At 42.7% G+C, this 21,186-nt stretch overlaps 1 protein-coding gene across 2 annotated transcripts in view; it reads left to right on the top strand.

Moving 5' to 3' along the window:
- Window positions 1-19,662, top strand: part of LOC129169285 (neuronal tyrosine-phosphorylated phosphoinositide-3-kinase adapter 1) — a 42,072-nt gene extending 22,410 nt beyond the window's left edge. The window contains exons 3-8 of one of the 2 annotated variants that reach the window (XR_008566400.1): window positions 11,346-11,713; window positions 11,791-13,491; window positions 13,556-13,798; window positions 15,739-15,845; window positions 17,611-18,185; window positions 18,375-19,662. Coding sequence is in view for 1 of the 2 variants with exons in the window: in XM_054755555.1 (XP_054611530.1) it covers window positions 11,346-11,713; window positions 11,791-13,491; window positions 13,556-13,798; window positions 15,739-15,845; window positions 17,611-18,045 (2,854 nt within the window). In the remaining variant the exon portion in view is untranslated. Of the gene's footprint in view, window positions 1-11,345; window positions 11,714-11,790; window positions 13,492-13,555; window positions 13,799-15,738; window positions 15,846-17,610 lie in introns of both variants that reach the window. The other variant, XM_054755555.1, reaches the window with a different exon arrangement.
- Window positions 19,663-21,186: the final 1,524 nt, after the last annotated feature.

The raw sequence follows: 21,186 nt of genomic DNA, 5'->3' as shown, positions 1-21,186 counted from the left end.
GGATTATGCAAAAACGACAACACGTTTTTTAACACAACTTTATGTGCTGACGCAGGGGTGCTCAACTGGTCTTATCCTAGGAGCCACATTTTCTCATGGCCATTAAAGGAAAACTGCACCTTTTTTTTTTTTTTTAAGTTTTGCCCATCATACACAATCCTGATGTGAGACAAAAACAAGCGTCTTTCCCTTTGCTGTACATGCTGTGACCTGCATATTAACCAAGCTATAGCGACATTGTTATTGAAGGAACCCTCACCGAGGAACTACTTTTCTTGCGTAGATGGACTGTGTATGTATAGAGCTGTGATATCGAGCGTGCTCCATGGAGCAGAATCAATCACTTACTCGAAGAACAGTTGTCCGTCTGGTCCAGTTGGCATGGGGCGTCTTTTCGAGTCGCTTTTGGGTAGGTGATGGAAAAAAGTTTATACCACTGCAGGGTGATGCAATCTGTTGGAGAAGTGTCCTCGTTGCCAGACGCACAAAGCCAATCTATCGTTTGCCATGTCGGCCTGGCTTCTGGATCTTCATTTGTCCCAAAGTGGTCATCGGTGGCGACTCTCGCGAACTCTGCGTTGGTAAATGTCCATGTGCACTACATTACCCAGAAGGCTTCATGCTTCACCGGAAGTATACACGCAGTTGTTGAAACGACGGGAGAGTAAGGGTGTTGTGCTAATGAAGCAATTTGTTAAATTAAAGTTTGTTAAATAAGCAACAAACATCACAGTCTGCTATGATTAGTGGCAGCAAACTCAGAACATGCTCTCCATGCTGTTGTTGAAAGAAGTCGCATTAGCCACTATGCTAATGCTATCAGTAGGCCGAGGAAAGAAGTTTCGATAATGCTTAAAATGACCCAAATACGGCAAAATACTGTATGTTATCTTGAAGGTACTTGTTACTACATGGATACAGCATGTACTGTATATAAATTGTTAGAGGTTTGTGGAAGTTTTTTTTAGAGGGCTTTCTCGGCGAAATAGGTGAATCCCATTACTGTACATGCATTGTTAGCTGCTCTGTGCTAACAGTTTTTCACTATTTAGAACGCACAGAAAAGGGAAAGACGTGTGTTCTTGTCTCACATAAGGATTGTAGACGATGGGTAAAAAAAAAAAAGTAGTCTTCCTTAAAGTGGTGACCCATTTTTATAAAGGTAAGCATACTAATTTGCTTTTATTCACAAATAGCCTTCGAAACATATGAATTTCATACATTTGTTTATTTAGTATTTGTGAATATCAAGGAAGAGAACCAACTATATATGTGTGAGGCAGTAAATAATGTGTGGTCTTAACGTGGGAATATATTTACAGAATATTTGTATCTTATTTTACAATTAAAAAACAGACTTCAGACTATCAGACATTCAAAATGGGTCTGCAACCCGCTTTTGGGTCCCGACCCCCCAGTTGAGAAACACTAATGCATATAGGCCAAGGGAGAACACATTACTTTTTGGTGCGCATACAAATTATTTATAAATGCGCAGATTGGAAGAATTTGCTTTCAGTTTTCACTGTTATCATTAACTTATGGCCAAGTTGTGCAGTTCTCAAATTCACATGAACTTTCCTTCTTTGTGCGTCATGCCTGAACAAGGCCAAAGAAATGTTTCAGCTTTCAGTTCGGCCTCGTGGAATTGGCGTTGTCAGGAAGTAGCATACTGCCATTGGGACGTGCAGTGTGACAGGCCTGTGTGTTGTTGAGCTGTAGAAAAATGTTTGCCCGAAGGTATGTCATGCTTGCTATACATCTCGTTTTGCATTTCGTTTATGTTGAATGTCACGGAGAAATGATATCTGTATGTTCAGTTTTACAGCGCTTCAAAGTAAAGCCTCTGAAATGGAACTCAACCAGAGTCTTCATTACCATTAGCACTGATCTACAGCATGTTCTCTACCGCTTGTCCTCATTAGGGTCCATCCGTCCATACATTTTCTATGCCGTTTGTCTTCATAGGTTCGCGGGGGTATGCTGGAGCCTATCCCAGCTGACTTTGGGCGAGAGGCGGTGTGCACCCTGGACTGGTTGCCAGCCAATCGCAGGGCACATACAGACAAACAACCATTCACACTCACATTCATACCTATGGACTATTTAGAGTCTCCAATTAACCTAACATGCATGTTTTTGGAACGTGGGAGAAAACCGGAGTACCCGGAGAAAACCCACGCACGGAGAGAACATGCAAACTCCACACAGAGATGCCCAAAATGGACAGTCGAACCCAGATCTTCCCGATCTCCTGACTGTGTGGCCAACATGCTAACCACTAGGCCACCATGCGACTAAAACAATAGTTACCAAATACGCTCCCATGTCCGATAAGGGTTAAAGTGTAAAGTGTAGTCGTGTTTGGGGAATCTCCCAACTTGTCTTGAGACAACAGCAATACATTTTCTCCTTATATTGTCAAATCAGGCAGCACGCTGGAAGACTCAAACAGGATGTGATTTATTCAAATTGCATCGACACGGACAAGATGAAAACATGCAGGCATCAAAGCGGGCTAATGAGATCACAGCAGAGGGAGTTCATGCACACTCTGAATCAGGTGACAGCAAGGCGACGCCATCACACTTTGCTGGTGACAATGGCAATCTTCAACGGTGCGTTTGTGAGCTCGTGAGGGGGATGTTGTGCAGCACATGTTTGCAGTAAGTGTTTCAGAAAAGAGGTTTTCGTTCCGCACGTTGTTTGAGGTTATTTGTGGCTTGTTTAGAAGCGTTGTCCGGGACTTCCTGACGCCATACTGCGAGTGGGGGTCCAGGACAGCGTGTGGGACGGGAGGATGTGATGAGTGATAAAAGCAGAGGAGGCATGACCGACCACGAGTCCAAACAGGACCGGGTCAGGAGTGAAGTTGCACTGGGACAAAAGGATGGAACCCAGACCAAACGGAGATGGACCGCACAGCCGGTGGGGGGTGTTCGCCGCAAGAGGGGGGGACAAAAGAGGCGAATGAAGGGCGAAGGCAGACAGTTTGAGATCGGGACAGCCTCGGGAGAGAAATCCCATTTATGAGGCAGAGACGGATGTGAAGATTAAGAAACAGGCGAGTTTTAAAAAACTCAAACAGGTTATTCCCAGCAGCAGGACCCAGAAATAACAGTACAAAGTTCTTTTGCTGTTTTTTGCTCATGCTTTAAGACAATATATCTTTGAGTAGCACCCATTCATGTAGAATTTCATAAAATCAGTCATTCTTTTTCTTCTGTAATTAGCCTTGGCTTGGTTTACCTGAATCTATAGCCTTCTGGCAGCTGGTTTCGACCCCTCTGTGCCTCTGCACGGAATCAGTGCATAGATGATGTATGGATGGATTCTTTGATGAAACATTAAACAGTTGCAAGGGATTTTCGAATGTAAAATATAAAAGGGCACGCTTTCGAGCTCGTGGATTTATGTCAAGGACAATTTTTGGCCATGTTTAATTGATCTGTTTATAGATTGTTTAAATAATGGATGCGGGGTGTGAAATGTGAAGCCAGTGCATACACATGCACCATTTAATAAGATCCAATACAAAAGACATATCAAAAATTCTTCCTTTTAAAAAGCTAATTATGTTTGGGTTTTTTTTTATTGAAACCGTCAGAGGAGTATTCATTTAACAAAATGTTTATTACTGTGATTGTAGTCTACAGTGGAGTGGAATTGTACTGCATCACTGAGTGATGTTGCTAATAATTTGACTTTTTCATGTCATGGTTAATTATGGTAACCAAAATACAAAACACTTTTGCACAGCACGATTTTTGCCAGCGTTTTATCTGTTTGTTTGTTTGTTTGTTTGTTTGTTTGTTTGTGTTCAAAATAACTTCAAAAGTTCCGAATGGATTTGGATGAAATGTTCAGGAAATGGGTTGTATGAAAGAACTGATTACATTTTTGGGGTGATCCGGATCACCGTCTGGATCCAGGAATTTTTTAAAAGATTCTTTAACATCGCGAGAGAGGGCCGTTTTCGGCATTTGTGCATATAACTCCACAAAAAAATGGTCGGAGCACCTTGGAAAAAAAAAATACAGGACAAGTTTGCCACAGGTTCTACAAAATATCAAAATGTATTATTATTTTGGTGTGAATCACAACATGGGGGAACTATGGCGCTTGGCAGAGGTCTGCGCTCCACGAGTGCTTCTCTGGCTTCTATTATTATTATTTGATCTATTTTATTCTATATATACTCTAATGGTGTCCTGTTTATTTTTTATTTCCTTTATCTTGTTTTTATTCAGTTTATTTAAAATCTTAATAGCATTTTGTATTCTTATTTTCACTCTTTATTTTTAACCATAGTGCTTACTATTTCTGTGTTTTTATTGTTATTATTTTTATCTTTATGAGCTTTATTGGTTTTATCTCCCAGTGTTCCTCAGAGGGAGTCCTCTGCATCAGGGTTTTATCGGTCGGGACTGCAGGGGGTCCTGGTGGCTGCGGTCTGATGGGCTCCTGGTGCAGATGGCTCCTGTGATAGTGTTTCCTCACCTGGCCTGTCTGTGCTCTGCTATATTTAAATTCTATGGGTAAATGTGCGTGCATATGCGTGTGGGGATTATCAGGGCATTGTTTTCAAATGAAAAGCGCTTTTTAAATAAAGTTTGATTTGATTTGACTTATTAATCTAAAGCATGTAAAAAAAAAAACAGAATTTGTGTATTATTTTTTCTACTTAAAATCCAGTGGAACCGTGGTTCATTCATTCATTAGTTCGTTCCAAAAGGTCCGACACTAACTGAAACGGATGCTAACCGAATAAATGTTTCTATTAAGTTAAGTTATGACGACCAATCATGATAACTGGGACGGGCCGAGGTTCCACTGTATGTGTACTGGATCTGTATTGTATGGTGCAGGTGGACTAGGGCTGCAACTAACTAGTATTTTAATAACTGATTCATCGGTCCATCATTTTTTTCTATTAATCAAGTAATCGGATTAAACAAACATTTTAAATTTACGCCTCTTTATTCAGAAATAGAAGATTTGAACTGCAAAGCAGGTTGCCGCTTGAATATTCTCTTAAAATAATGTTAAATAATAAAACATCAAATAGCTTCAGTAAAACAATAAATATACACAAAAATACAACCATGATCATTTTTTACTCCAGTTAATGGAGTAATCGGTTAGACCATAGATGGACCAAATGAACATGAAGCACACACCTCCAGTTAATGGTTGGTTTTCCAAGGTCAAAGCTGACATGTGTGAATATCTTCTTTTGGCTAAAACACAAAGGTAATAGGGTCTGCTTTCATGGATGACTAACTTAATTTAAAAAATGATTCATATTTGAGAGCCTGAAATCAGAGGATATTTACATATTTAAGTCAAAAAAACATTAATTGATTACCAAAATAGTTGTCGCTTCATTGGGTAATCAATTAACCATTAATTCATTGGTTAATTGTTGCAGTTCTAAGGTGTACCTAATGTTATGTCCAATTAAACATGGTTTTGGAGCAAGAAAAAACATTTGGTTAAGTATTACATAAAAACTCAATCCAGAGAATTATTTGGCAGCAGAAATCTCATTACTGTATGTCGTGCGTGCGCTTTTATTATTTTTCAAACAGGCAGAAAGGTAAGATGGAAGTTTGTGTTTGTTTATTTGGATCCGGGATAAAAGTGGGATCGTCTCAAATACTAGTAAAATTGCAATTCAGTCGTCTCATGTAAGTCTCCAATAAGTATTTTTTCTTTTTTTCAGATAGCAACGCTCGCAAAAGCGTTATATTTTGCAACAAATTCAGAGTTTAATGGCAAATTTTTGAGCCGCATGTGTCAACAACACTCATTTCTACAAAATTAGACATGTATTGTCAATAATCAGCACCAAGTGTATGCGGAAGAACAGATTTCTTAAAAGAAAGTAAGCGCGGTTAGCTCCACTCCTGACAGTGCCACAGACCCAAGGTCATAAAACATATTTTCATTGGTGGCTCGAACTCGTCACATACAGATGTAGCACATGATGATGTTGACTGTGGTTACCACGGTAACACAGTCTAATATCTATATTTGTATCCCAGCAATACTAACTGTATCGTCACAGACCTAAAGAGCGTATTAGAGTCACATTCTCACTCCCAGTGACAAAAGACGAATCACAAGTGTAGAGCTACGTCGCAGACAAGCCATAACTTAAGGCCATCAATTAAAGTGTCATGTGTTGTGTCAAATGTGTCAGTGAGGCCCGTCACAATGAGGACACTCGCACACTCAATGTCAGCGCGCAACCTTAACCTACGACTTTTCCACAAGACATGACGGATTGCTCTGACACCACATTGCATGTTCTCATCTCTTTGAGCACATTCAGTTGTTTGAACGCAAACCACTCGTGAACATTGGCCCAGAAAGGTAGATAAGAAATGGGACGCCTAGCTGCTAGGGGCACCGTGATCTACACTGTATTTCCCCAGCAACATCTTCGTCAGCACAGTCCTAATGAGGAAGCTAAATCCACTAAGAAATGTTGTTGGGATCAGCTGATGACCTCATCTTGTGTTATTTCCCTCCTGTTTCCTTCCACATGATTGGGTCAAAGGTGGCAAAATCACCATCTTTCATGCCAGTGTTTTATTTGCACAGTGGGACTAATGGGACATTTATGGGGCGGGGGGTGGGGGGAACACTCATTTGGACCATGAGCTAGAACATTATTACATTAAATGTTTATGATTAATTGCTACTGATGAAGATGTCTTTGTGATAGAAACGCACACACTGTGTCATTTGCCAGGCGATGAGATCATGACTTATCATAAATAGCTCCGTTCAGAATTCAAGACGGCTTTACCTCAACATCTGCTAGCGACTGTACAGTACAGTATGAGAGTTGAATGTCTTTAGAAATAAGATGATAAGCGCTATGTGAGGATAGTTCAACATTTTACAAAGAATGTTTACATTCCGAAATGAGTATTGAGAGGATAGGTAAACGTCCTTAAAGTAGTACGATGTTGTAGTACTGTACCTCATTTGATTTATTTGAACATTTCATTTCACTTCAGTATACATCACTTGTCACATTTCCACATGTTCAAAAGGAGTAGGAAGAAGCAGAGCTTAGTAGGAAGAAGCAGAGCTTTCTGTACCTGTAGATTTGTCGTTACCAAATACCATGACATCACTACTATTAACAAAACATAAAACAACTAGCGGCGGCTCAGAAATACAAACCGTGGCTCCAAGGGGTTTACTATCCGGCAAAAGCCTTTATCTTCAACAATGGTAAAGGGCTGGTCATCCTGCAGCATCATTTCCATGATGAAATCACAGATCGCTTTAGCCCTCGGGTTGTCTCTGGAAAACGTTTTTTGCACTTTTTAAATGGCGCAGTGATAGGAACAAGCCTTGGGCGTTGTGGTGATGCTGGCGTTTCATGTGGCTGATAAGGTTTGATGGAATAGGTTGAAGCTTGAGTTTTTTTTTCCTCATTGTGGAATGTTTGCACAGCATTTGGCGAAATGCCGTGAGAAGTCCCACACGATCGACACTGCGTTTGTTTACAAGTGAGCTCAGAGGAAGATACAACAAGCCGTTTGTTGAGCGTCACAGAAAAGGAGCGTTTGATTTGCTCATCCTAACCCACCCACAGCACCCTTTTTAAAATTTTTGTATTGGTTGTCTGAATAATTTTTTTATGTTATCACATAGTTATCACATAGTCAGTATGATGCCATCTTTCCTCATATTGGCCCGATAATTATCATGGACCCCTATTAATATTTAGACTGGCATGACTCAACCCAATCGACATTGTCCTGATATTTTTTTGTTTTATACGCCAAAGTGACTCACAGAAGTACCGTAATTTCCGGTGTATAAGACGCACTGGCGTTAAAACCGCACCCACTAAATTTAGAGAGAAAAACAGATTTATACATATATAAGCCGAACCGGACTATAAGCCGCACATGTCCACGTCATAAAATCATGAGCTATGAGAAAACTCACGAGCGTCTCAACCCATTGGAAAACGCAGGAGGTTATTACTCAATGTAACAGTCTGACTCACGGTGTCATCTTACAAATAACACTCAAAAGGTATACTTAATAAATATACAAACATGTACCAATACAAGTTTGAAATAACAATATCTATTTTAACTTCTACCCATAATGCGTTACTCCCAGCAGAGCAGTTCATTGGCCGACGGCTGCTATGGGAGCGCTTGAGCTCAGCCCCAGAAGGAGAGATGTACTGTATTACATTGTTTTCACCCAGTCATCCATTCCTGTGTGGATGTGACTATTTACTGTGACACTGTGTGGATGGGATTTTTTTTTCTTCAACCAGCCAAAAAACCCAAACCAAAACAGTGTGCACAGGGCCTAAGAGGAAGCCTGATCAAACAATGGTACCCTCCTTACACTCCCCAAGTGCTTGTCACCCCCAATACAGCCAACCTCCTGCTGAGAATCCAATCAAGTTGCATGGATTACACAATGTGATTTTGTGATTTTCCATCACAAGTACCTTTTCATGTTTTACACTTTGCTCAGATTTGTCCACTTTTTCCTCACAGAAGCTCTCCCAGTTTGTCAGATTGAAAGGAGAGATTGAAATCTCCTGTGTACAGCCCTCTTCAGATCATGCCACACATTTTCAGTTAGATTTCGGTCCGTGCTCATGCCATTCCTGGTACAGAATTTTTTGGTGTGTGTTCATTTGAATATACAGCATGATTTGACTCGTTGTCAGAGCTGCAGATAAGGCAAGTCAAGGAGACATCCAAAAATATGTATGAAATTCAGAATATGTATTGTTTAATAAAGTCCTTATATTATAAATATGCAAAATACAGATGCATTTGAAATATGGGACATTTTCCGGAAAATGAGGTAAAGTGCTGGTCTTTCACCAGATTTTCCACCAGCAGCCCGGATTTTTAAATATTTTTACATGAAAGTTAAAATATAGGAGAAATAAGGCAAGCTATTAAAACAGGACGGCGCCGGGAAAGCAGGGCAATACATGCAATATATGGTAGTTTCCCGGTGAAAACGGGAGGGTTCACAGGTATGAAAATTTGTTCTAGTACATTACAAGCCTTTTTAAAAAAACTGGCATGAATTGTTTCAAAAATTGTAATTGTTATTTTACATTTCTACTAATTGATATAGCATACTTTTATTTCATTCCAATGAATTACAGTTGTATCACTCTCTGTCTGTGCTGACCTGCTGGAGGAAATCATGTGGTTTGATTGCCTTAATGTGAGGTGTGTGGTGTCCATTTCAACTTAACACCATATGGATAAAGCGCTACTCCTCCAGGTCAAATACACAACACAATGGAACAACAACGGGCCTTTTTTCTTGATATACATAATTTATGTGGAGTGGTTGTTCATATAAATTACCCTAAAGTAAAGCTAAGGGGGAAAAAAAACCCACAAGAGTGTTCCAAGATGAGCTTCGTTCGCTTTGTAGAGTAGAAGGATAAAATGCACTTGAAGAAGCCTGGAGGAATCACTCAGCCTCTGTTCTGGTCTAAATTTGGCCTTGTAGTATGTGTGTCCAATGTGAGGAGTACATCTCCATAGGAATCCGATGGCGTAAACACACACAGTGATGTGAAGAGGAAGACAAACAGGAGCGCCACGCTCTCCGTGATGAGCAACCTGAGCTCGAGCTGCAGTGTTGGCCACATATTGTAAGCTCTAGTTGTCTTCCTCCGTGCTTCACTGCACCGCAGGGATGGATTTGCATGACCCATAGCCATATATTGCTGTGTAATAATTGCTCATTTGAGCTGTTTAACTGCACACTTCACACGCGTCGAACCGCTCCCACTGTAGGCACAGATGTTAATATGCGGATGTGTCCCCTGTGCCATCACTGAGATGTGATCAAAACAAAATGGAATATGTTGGACGAGTGTGTGAATTTTATAGCCGTTTGATGGGATTTTGTGAGAAGATGTAAACCTGTTTGCAAGGCATCGCAGTTCTTTAAACATGCGCTGTTTGTACAGTAGTGTATAGCAGCATCACATCCCTAGAGACGACATCAATAGCGGCCATCTCTGAGAGGTTGGTTAGTGGACAATTGGTATGATAATTGTATTCCACCGGGGGGGGGGGGATTCAGTGTTGTTGTTCTCTGTCTGCTGCAGAGATTTTTGTGTGTGCACACAACACACTTTGGATCACGTTCCAATTTTTGTGTGCTTAGTAGATGGTACAGCATATCATAAGCTCACTTTTTTTGCTGACATTTTTTTGGTTCATACAGAACACAAGCAAGCAGTGGGATACGTGGTTGTCTACGACCACGCCATTCATCCTTTATGCGTACCGCTGAGGAGTAACTGTCACTTTTTTTTTTTTTAGGCCTAATAAAAACATATTGTCACTACTATAGTGCAAATATACAGTGGCTGCGATGTGCAAAACACTGACAAACTGTGAAACAATTTTACTTTTAAGGAAACAAATGCACATTTCAGAAAACAAACACAACACGAAACGAATGAACGTGCCAGAAAATACATAAGAAAAGACGTGACATACTGTATTACAATCACACAAACCGGAAAGGGATTGAACGCTTATCTTCAGGAAAAGGCTTCTAACATCTATCTGCCTTTTTACAGCAAATTGGTCTGCATTAATACATATTTGTATGTATGTGTTTGTGAAATCTAAATGCGTTTTGTCTTTTGAAATGTTTAACGGTTTGCTAAAGTGTGTTGCACTTCCAGGCCATGGTACAAATATCTAGAATCAGATCAGTTATGAATTTTAAAACAACACGGGTACCACATTGTAAGCCTCACGAAGTTGTGTGCATTCAGAATCCAGTTATCAATGGAAATTGGTGTTCAAGGAAGAAAGCGCTGTCAGTCAAAAGCGTAAAAAACAGCAGCCATTGCTCACTTTGTCGGATCCTGCTTGCTTTTATTTATTGTTTTGGGAGCTTGCGCCAGTAATGATTCCTCGATTTCAGAGAGAAAGCATCAAACGCACAACAGAGGCACATTTCCATGGTAACAGCTGAGAGCAGAAAACAGATGTGGGTTGAGAGTATAAAGAGTGTGTGAATTCCTTCAGCACAGTGAAGAGTAAGAGTACTCTGTTTTGACAGAGGAATTGATTTCCTAATTAAGTGCGTTTGAGAGCAGCGTAGATGGAAAAAAACATGAATGTGAACGATGGAGGTGACTCCAGGGTGTTCCTTTTTGCGCTAGAAAGCCCTCCAGGCAGAGATGTCGTTAGAAGACCAGAAAGAGGGGGAGTCACAAACATAACATGGAGTGAATTTATGTTTTTGATGCTTCTTTCATGCCTTGATTTGTTATCTCTCTGCTTAAACTGCAGCTCCTCTCAAAATGACCCATCAGCGACTGTTGGCAAAGTCAGAGACTTGGCCTCGTTCCGTCGCCACTTCAGAATGGGCTTCATGACCATGCCGGCCTCCCAGGATCTTTCTCCTCACTCGTGTGCCTCAGCCATGGCGCCTCGCTCGCAGTCCTGCCATGCGGTCGGTGCCGGGGACGCAAGTCTTGAGAACGGAGATTACTCTGACAGCCAATCCCAACATGGTGGCCGATGCCCGCCGGCCAAACCCAAGCGTCACCCCAGCACTCGCCTCAGCTCTTCATCTGCTGACAGCCGAGGACCTCCCGAGACGGCGCCGCCTCCCCCGCCCTCCCATTCACAGTCCAAGCACTCAGAGAAGAAAAATGGTTTGAAGCGTGTTTCCTAGGGCACAATGTACTCACAAGATGATCCCTTTTTAAAATATTTTTCTCTACTCCCGCAGCCATGAAGAAGTCCGACTCCGGAGATATTGGCTCAAAAAAGGTGCCTCCTTTAAAGCCCAAGAGAAGTCCCAGCACCCAGCTCTCCTTTGACCCACTTCCTTCACGCGTGCCTCCATCTGCCGCATCCCTCCCTTTCCAGGGAACCGACTCTCAGATCCAAACGGGAGACGGGGATGACGAGCCAGTCTATATAGAGATGGTGGGTCAAGTGTTTACCAGAGAGAGCCAGACTGCCACGCCCCACCCTGTCACCCCTGTAGCCACCACGCCCGACTCGGACTCGGACCAGAGTGAGGCCATCTACGAAGAGATGAAATACCCGCTGCAAGAGAACCGAGAGTCACACAGACACCTGCCTAGCAAACATGACAAAATGAAAAGTTCCAAACACTACCATGTTGCCCCCTCACCCTCGAGTAGCTCCTCCTCACTACCAAGACCCTCCTCTTCCTCTCCTTCCTATTCCAAACCCAAAGCTACCGTCTCCATCTCCCATTCGTCCCCCTTACCTTCCTCCGCTTCCTCTACTCCTGTCCCCCAGGTCTTATCCACCAGCCCCCACACCCCACGAGCTCCTACACCCTACCTGCTGCAAGGAAGCAAATGCGAGCCTGAGTCGAACACAAAGATCCCAGCACCTTTCCCGAATCTTCTCCAGCATCGGCCCCCACTGCTGGCTTTCCCTCAACCGGCTGCAGCATCCAGTGGAGTTGGCATGCAAAACAAGGGTTCTGCCTCCTCTAAAATGGGGGCTCAAACCCCCAGCGTGACCACTCAAGCTGGCTCCTCCTCCTCTCCAGCTTCCTCCAACGTTCCAGCATCAGGCTCCAAAGAGCCATTGGGGGGAAGTGTAACGCCTCAAGAGAAACACAGCAGAGATTCCCAGTTGGGACCAGCTCCTGGACTCAGAGCAAGGAGCCACTCAACACCCCTGCCTCCTTCTTCCAAATCGACGTCACCTTTCTCCCATCACCATCACCACCCTCACCATCGGCCCTCACACTACCATCACTATCGCAAGCCAGAGCGGGGAGACTCTCCTGCTCCTACCAAGAGCAGCTCTCAGACTTCCACCCAGGCCACCGTGCAGACCCAAACTTCAAGTACGGGCAAGGAAGGGAAGTCTGTTAGCTTCCTCTTGAAGACAGACAAAGGAGAGAAGGATAAGGACAGAGACAAGGATAGGGACCGAGACAGAGACAGAGAAAGGGATAGGGATCGGGGTAGAGACAAGGACAGAGAGCGAGATAAGGACTGGGACCGGGATGGAGGTCCGCATTCTTTGCAACTGGATACTCTTCTGTCCACAAGTAGTCAAACCTCTCAAAGCAGCACCAGCTCGACCCCAACGCCCCTGTCCTCATCCCAGCGTCCTCATTCCCGTCCTCATCTGCGCTCTCACACCCCTCATGGCCTTCCAGCTTACAAGCCGCCATCCTCTGACAGCCCCCTGCTGTGGACTTACCCCTCCGGAGGTTTTCGGAGACCACCGGCTTACGAGAGCTTGAGAGGAAGCTCCCAGACGCCGTCGCTGCAGCCCTCCAGCCTCACCGGCCTTGGCGAGGGGCTATCCAAGGGTAACGAGTCCAAATCTGGCTTCATGCCATGGGACAGCAGCGCTAGCTTAGCTGCTGATGAAGGCTCTTACTGGCCCATGCAGAGGAAATTATCCTTCAGCCATGGAAGCAGGGAAACCGAAAGTAAGTCAGAGGTCATTTTATTTTAATGTAACAGTAATGTTCACGGTGTCTCTCCCTACGACAGAAGAAGAAGCACGGACTTGGAATGGCAGTGCCGATGCCTTATCGAGGATGGATAAGGAAGAGTTTGGAATGGGGCTGCGTGGGGGGCCTTCAAGCATCCCATTGCACTTCAGTGGCGCCACCAGCAGGACTCTTGGTCACAGTGAGTCGATGGCGGGTGCAGACAGCAGCACGGGGTTCAGAGCCCTGCCCAGAGTTGGGATGCCTCTTCCCTGCCAGACGTTTCCTGCCTGTCGCAACGGAGGTGAGCAGTGTTCCTTGTTGACATAAGCACTTATATATCTACACTGTGGTTTTTTTGGTCTGCTTTTATTTGACCTCATATGAAACTAGCCATAATTTAAAGGAGAATTTAACAAGCAGCAAGTCTTTCATCTCTCATAAAAGTCTAACAGCTCTGAATCCTCAGAGTCTTTTTGTAATTCTGCACATCCTTCTAGCTTCCTCAGATTGACATGCCGCTTACCTTGAGAATCAGAGCAATGCTTTCATTCATGCAGAGCCAGGAAAGGAAGCGTTCACTGGCACACACATTCCTCAATCCTCAATCCATCCCGGGACGCTGGTCGACCTCTGGTTTAATCCGGAATTCTTTTTGGAAAGCACATTTTCTCATAGTAAATAATAGAAATAGAGCACTGCATCTGCTAATCTGCGATAATATAATAACTTTTTCATGTCACAAAATGCACAAACGAGCTGAAAGTGACATCAGATCGTGTATAAAACATGATCTGAACAGGCACAAAGAAAGAATTTGATAGCCTAGCACACGTGTGCGTGCACTCGCTCACAGCCCCGCCGCTCCCCGCTGGGACAAAGAGACTGAATGACTCACAGAGTTCACTCACTCTGTTCATTCCGCTATATAGCCCAGGTGTTGAGACAGATGCACAGAGTGAACCCTCTTGTCATCCAGCCTGTTTTATATATTGTGTTTTTTATTGTGTTTTTTGTGACAGGCCTAAATCACACAGAGATAAAAGTGTTTAACAGTAAGCTTTAACAGTAAAGAAAAAAACTGCTAAGGACCGCTAAACAAGTGCAAAAATAAGTTAGCCACTGTTAATAGTAAAGCAATGCATACTGCTTTGAATAAGTCTGCTAACGTAACTATGTCATAAAAAGCCACAAAAGGCTAAATAAAAACGCAAAGCACGAATTATGTTAATTCCGGCTCACTAAAAAGAGCCACCCTTTGGTTGGCACCTCGGATTTTTTTGTTTCTTAAATTAATGTACAGTGGTACCTCAGTTTTTGTTTGTAATTAGTTCCAAAGCTCTACCAAAAAACAAAACGAAAACTGAGGCATTATTTTTTTCCCCACAGGAAATAATGTAAATACAATTCAGTAAAATATTAACAAAAATATTTTTTTATAATTAATTTTTATAATGATAGTTTGACATGCAAAATAATTATGGATGGATGGAACTTGGATGGATGAATGCGGATTTCCCGTACAACCTGGCGAGATTGAATTCTATCGTGTTTTTCACCTTCTTTATCAAAGTGCTGGCACTTAAAACTTTCTTTGGCCCCATGGCGTGTTATTTAGCAGTCATACGCAATAAAAAAATGCACGTACAGTGAGTCAGCAACACATAGAGTGCTTTGGGCACTTGATTTCAGAAATGGGCAAACGGACTAGTTTGTTTCTTTTAATAACGTACAAGAACGGAGGAATCATATGAAAACTGGGGCTTACGAAAACTGAAGTTTGACTGTTTTACCAAAAATAAATAAGTAAAATGAATGTATTAATGTACAAAACACACATTATATCAAATTACTATCATGTATTCCAGGCGGGAGCCGTCTCTGCTCTTTCATTTCAAAGACTCGACTCTAAGAGCCGCTTTGTTCGCTACCAACTCTGCAATTATTACTGAGGTCTTGTGAATCAGGTCACATTTTCGTCAAAATTGTACAACTTCAGGTGCATTCAGCTTCAGGTTTCCACCGTCATTACCCTAAAAGGAAAATCAGACCAAAGTAAAGCTAAATTTAAGTTGAAGTAAAGGGATGCTAACATACCTAATAGGTCAGTATACAGCAGGAACACAATGTACAGCCCACATGGGTATCTAGCCAAACATTCACACCCTCATGTGTTAACCTGAATCATAATATTCCAGTGTTTTCATTAGAAGGCATGCAGTGTGACATTGGTGTCTTTTGCAGAAGTGGGGCGGCTGGGCCGTTCCTCCTCTGCTGCTGGAATGAGACAGGTAGGCGGAGGAGACGTCCAGAGGCAGAGCAGTCTACCAGCAAGAGAAGCCTTGAACCAGGTGAATATATGAGTGTCGGCCTTATAACTCCAGACTCTATTAACTTCATTCAGAGTGAACATTAATATTGTCCTCATTATTGCCTCCCCTCCTTCTAGAGACAGCGCTGCTGCAGGTCTATTTATAGCTGCTAGATATGCCCACTGAGCAGAATAATTTTTTGGGCTTGTAACAAAAGAATAAGAGCAGGTATATGACGCAGGCTGCCATGTGAGCGTTGAAATGTGTGAGAATAGCGGCGGACAGAACACGCTGTTGTAGCGTAGTGGGCTGCAGCATATTTAGCGGGATTCTGGTGGCATGGCAATTGCTGACGCACTTGGAGTGTGCTGCAGAGACGTCTGCATGCGTCTGCTTGGCTCTTCCTCAACGAGGAACAGATGAAGTGGTGCTACATCCTGGTGGATGTCTGCAGGAACTGCAGTTGTGGTCAGTGAGTTTTCAAAGTGAGTCCATTGCTGGCTGCACTGTATGGGCAAAAGTATCAGGACACCTAGCCAGCATAACGACAGGAATGAAACAAAATGACATGTGAGAGGACTTGTGGACTCTGTTTTAGTTCATCCCAAAGACGGGAGCAGGACGTCTCAAAATTGTTCCCACTTGTCCAAAATGAAGAATTAAACTGCTGTATGTCAACCCTTTTTCCAACCAAAAAATATAAGAACACCATCACTGGCAAGCATATGTTACCAATAGTCATCTAAAAGAACACATTGTACAAAAAAAGGTCTACATTTTTCACATTTATGATTGAAACTGCATGAAAATTGCAGTAAATTGTCTTTCGGCCTGGATAACATGATTGGTCACTCTCTGCTACCTGGTGTTCACGTTCACGTCCTCGGTGCGTGCACACACACACACAAAAGCAGTCAGCAATTTTCAGTCATGTTGTTATGACAGGCTCTACATTCATTGGCAGCAAACATTAGTAGCTAAACTTTGCCAAATTGCTACCATTAGCTGACAGGTAACGGGTGACAACGTAACTGGTGTCACGCCAGGCTTAGCTTACGTACTCAGGACAGGAAGAAGGAGGGATGTAATGCTTGCGGTACGTTCGGCACAACTTTAAGGAACTTAGAAGTCTTACCTACAATCGAGTAAGTGTTAGTGAGCATTCATAATTCATAATTCAGGCACTTCACAGGTGTGGCATATCAAGATGCCGATTAGACAGCATGATTATTGCATAGGTGAGCCTTAGGCTGGCCACAATAAAAGGCCACTCCAAAATGTGCAGTTTATACAGTATGTATTGGGATGGGTCTGTTTTGGGTTTTTAACATTTACTACCAGTTAAAAATAAGATTACCGTAAATGTGAGAAAAAGTTAAAGTGTATGTCAAAATAATTGAATAATGGGTCCGTTATCTAGGCCAAAATCCAGACGACATTCCGCCTATTGAAGATCTACTCTGAAGACAGGTGTTTCCCGACCTTTACTGAGCCAAGACACATATCAATCAACAATCCTACGGCACACCATTAACTGCTGTCTGACTTATTCCACATGTTGATGCACAGGTTAATCACGTACTTCCTGCCATCCAGTGGAAAAGCATTTCCTTGTTCTGCCAGTCACCATGCATCACTGGCATAGACAGACAAACTCAGATACATTATTTGTGAAATTTAAGTCAAACTGGATCATTTCCCGCAGCACACCTGACGATCTCTGACAGCAAACTGGCACAGTGATTGCGGATCACCGCTGTAGCTTGTGTTTACTGATGAACTTCTTGTCTCGTTGTGTCCTTAGCTGCACAGTCTGGCCCAGCCTCAAGCGTCCTGCAACCCCAGCAGTCCCAGCGTGTCCCGTCAGCAGCAGCAGCTTCAGCTCCACCAGCAGCAGCTGCAGTTAAAGCAGCAGCTCCAGCAGCTTCAGCAACAGCACCACCTGCAGCTGCAGTTCCAGCAGCTGGCCCAGCTGGCCCAGGGTCAGCCCGCCTCCAGCAGCGCCGGCTCCGCTGCGTCCGCCGCACAGACCCAGAGAGACGGCAAGCTGCTGGAAGTCATCGAGCGCAAACGCTGCCTCTGCAAGGAGATCAAGGCCCACCGGCGCCCTGACAAAAGCCTGTGCAAGCAGGACAGCATGCCCATCCTCCCTAGCTGGAGACGGACACCTGAGCCACGCAAGACTGGCACGCCACCTTGCCAAAGGCCACAGGCCGTTGTATGGGACACGGCTATCTGACGTGTAAACACAAAGCAGTGAGGACAACACAGATGAGCTGAAGGTGGTTGTATCATTAGACAAGAGTAGACGTGGGGATCGATGGTGGGGGTTGCATCACTTCCACAGAGCAGGACAGATTGTGGACACGGAGCATTGAGGTGATAAACAGGGATGCTAATCAAACGATTTCAATGTCTTACCCTGTTATCTTGCTATAATGTCCCCCTCAGTGGGTTCTAATTGCCAATATCATTACCACTATTAGTAAAGGGTGAGATGAGAATTGCCAAATTTCCTCCTGACTACTTGACACATAGCGTTCTTATTTTTTTCTCTCCAACTCACAGAATGGAATGCCGTGAAGGCACCAGCCAGACAAGAGCTGCTCTGTGGGTGAGTACAGGTTCGGACTCATTGTCAAGTGTTTTGGTATCAATAGATCGTTGTCGTGGATGCAAATAATCATTGCCGAAGTGTAAAAGCTACCTACTGTATCTGTTTGCATAATCTTTGTAAATCACCTTGACATTTTTTTGCAATTTTATAGCAATATGCTCCCGGCGCGGGGGGCGACATAACTTCTAGCCTATATACGTACATATCTTAAGACTTGAACGAGTCGTATTTACTGTGTCATTCTCTGCATGTCACAATAGACATACAGTGCTGTACAAATGTTGTGTAGACATGTTGGACTTTGACATACAGCAGAAGTCGGCGTGCTTGTATAAAGATGTTTCTCGGTGTGACAGATGGCACATCCAGCCAAATTTAGGTACAAAAGGGTACAAAAAGGTCATCACTGATAGAATCAGACGACTGTGCCATAAGGTACAACTAATAGGACTATAAGTGTTGATCACCTCAAACAGAATGCTGGAACAATCTGCACAACACACCTAATGTACTGTAAATAGTGATGTACAACTGTATTCAAAATGTAGCAATGATTTCCATTTTCATACTTGTAATCAATACATATTATGTAGCATATACTGTATAAACTTTGTTCACTTGTTTGTTTTTCTAGGAGTATTTTATCTTCTGCTGCAGCCAGTCCTTGCGTTACTTAGAGTTCTAACAAACAGTAAAAGCCCTCGAAAGAAAGGTCCAACAGTTTATTTATGCAAGATTCCCTTTAAGATCAGTTTTATTTATGCTTTTTGAGTTGTTGTTTTTTTTTACAATAATGTTTATTTGTGGACAGATTTGAACAGCTTGTCGTCTCGTTGCTGCTATCTTGAACTACTGATGTTGTTCATCAACTGTACATGAGGAAACAAGGTGAATATTCTACTGTAGTGCTTATTGTCACATTTTTCTTTTCATCTCTGAAAGCCACGTGAACTGGAGTTTGTACTTTGAAGAGTGAGCCCTACTGTAAAAAGCATTAAGGCGCTTGAATGTCTCTTGGTCGTTGTTGTTTATATGATAGATAGCACCAAAATGTACACACAGTGAGAAAAAGACCTACCTAAGTGTTGGAGAGTCCCTGCTTGGCCTTTTGTTTGAGTTTCACCTGCGCATGTTTTCTCGTTATTTGGCAATTGGCATCCATTTTCAAACAAACACAAGCCAGGTTGAAGGAAATGGGCAAGTGCAATGCATGCAGAGACTCTTTACACTAAAATAAAATTTAAAAAAAAAAAGAGATCCTCAATATTGTGCCCCCTTTGATTTCAAATACCAATGAATCACCTTACTATGGTTCCTTTTCCACGGACTAATAACAAAACCCTAGGGATCGTTTCCAAAACTAGTTTACAGAATCTGTTGGTTTTGTGTGTCTACTAAAAACAGTGGCCATTATATGAGTGCCATACTATATTGATATGGTAAGATACGGTGTACCTTGGAAATCACTGTAGTGCTATATTTGCATTTATATTGTCATTCAAATAAATTTTATATAATGAACTTTACAAAACGGGATTCTTTTGATGCCTTGTGTTGCGCTTGCGTGTGTGTGTATGTGTGTGTGTGTGTGTGTGTGTGCAGTGGACATGATGTTCCCCTGCAATGCTGCAGCACATGTTGCAACACCTAAAGCGTCCAAATGGGGGCGCACTGTTCACTCCGCATACTTAGGGTGGCGTTCCATCCACAGAACATTTCCTCCAAGAACAGCGTTCATATTTGTAGTTTCTGTCATCACTATTTTTTTTATTAAATAATAAATAATACAGGGAAAATGCACCTGACCTGTTTTTTTCCCCCCACTAGCACGCTGAGTTTAAAGGTCGTCCAATCCCGTGGGTGCAGCTACACATTTGGGCTCGCATTCAGCTCCTCCCTCCCCCTTCTTCTTCCAGCCGGGAATAATCCTGTCATTATTTGAGGATGAACACTGGAAATGAAAAGAGATCAGTTAAATCCCATATTTATACTGAAACACAAAGATCGATAATTTCATACAAAGTTTACACCGTGATAGTTGATTATCAACTTCACAACTGAATTGATTTTTAATATTTTTGAAAAATGATATTTTAATTTGTTAATTAAGATTCCTGGTCATGTCACACACTTGCCGGATCATTTGTTGCTAGGCGGATTTCATAGGGCTCAATTATAGCATAACTTACTTAGTACGTATAGTATGAAAGCACATCTAATAGGCTGATAGAAAAGGCAGCAGCTGTACCATTACACCACCAGGGGCTGACAGGTGAGCAGGTGAATTCTGCCATTTTATTTTCATATTCTTATTCTCGTAGTCATAGATTGTCTCTTTTTTTCCTGCACTGCCTCAGGCTGACTTGGTGCTACATGCCTCATGCGATGTGCATCTTTTGCGCATTTGTCGAGAATGCACCCCCTTGCACAAAAATGTGGACCCCATGGATGGTGGGGCCCTACGCACAGCGCGTGTTCAGTGTGTAGAGAGGCGCGGCTATGGGTACTGGACTCTTTGCTGTGTGTTAAATATACATGATATATTGGAAAATGGAAAAACAGTGGCGCTGGCTGAATATGGTGGGGCACTGCCCCTAATAACATCATCAGCAACTTTAAGAAATATGAGAAACGTTTGTTTGTAAACGTTAGTTTGGAAATGACCTCTTCACTCTGTATTAAATATAAATTGTATATCGAAAAATGGGAAAACAGGGATTATGAGACACATTTATCCATAAACATTAATTTGAAAAAAGACTC

Source organism: Dunckerocampus dactyliophorus, chromosome 16 (genome assembly GCF_027744805.1).
Source record: "Dunckerocampus dactyliophorus isolate RoL2022-P2 chromosome 16, RoL_Ddac_1.1, whole genome shotgun sequence".
Classification (NCBI taxonomy): Eukaryota; Metazoa; Chordata; class Actinopteri; order Syngnathiformes; family Syngnathidae; genus Dunckerocampus; species Dunckerocampus dactyliophorus.
The sequence above is the reverse complement of the archived record's forward strand: the minus strand, read 5'-3'. Positions and strand labels throughout refer to the sequence as shown.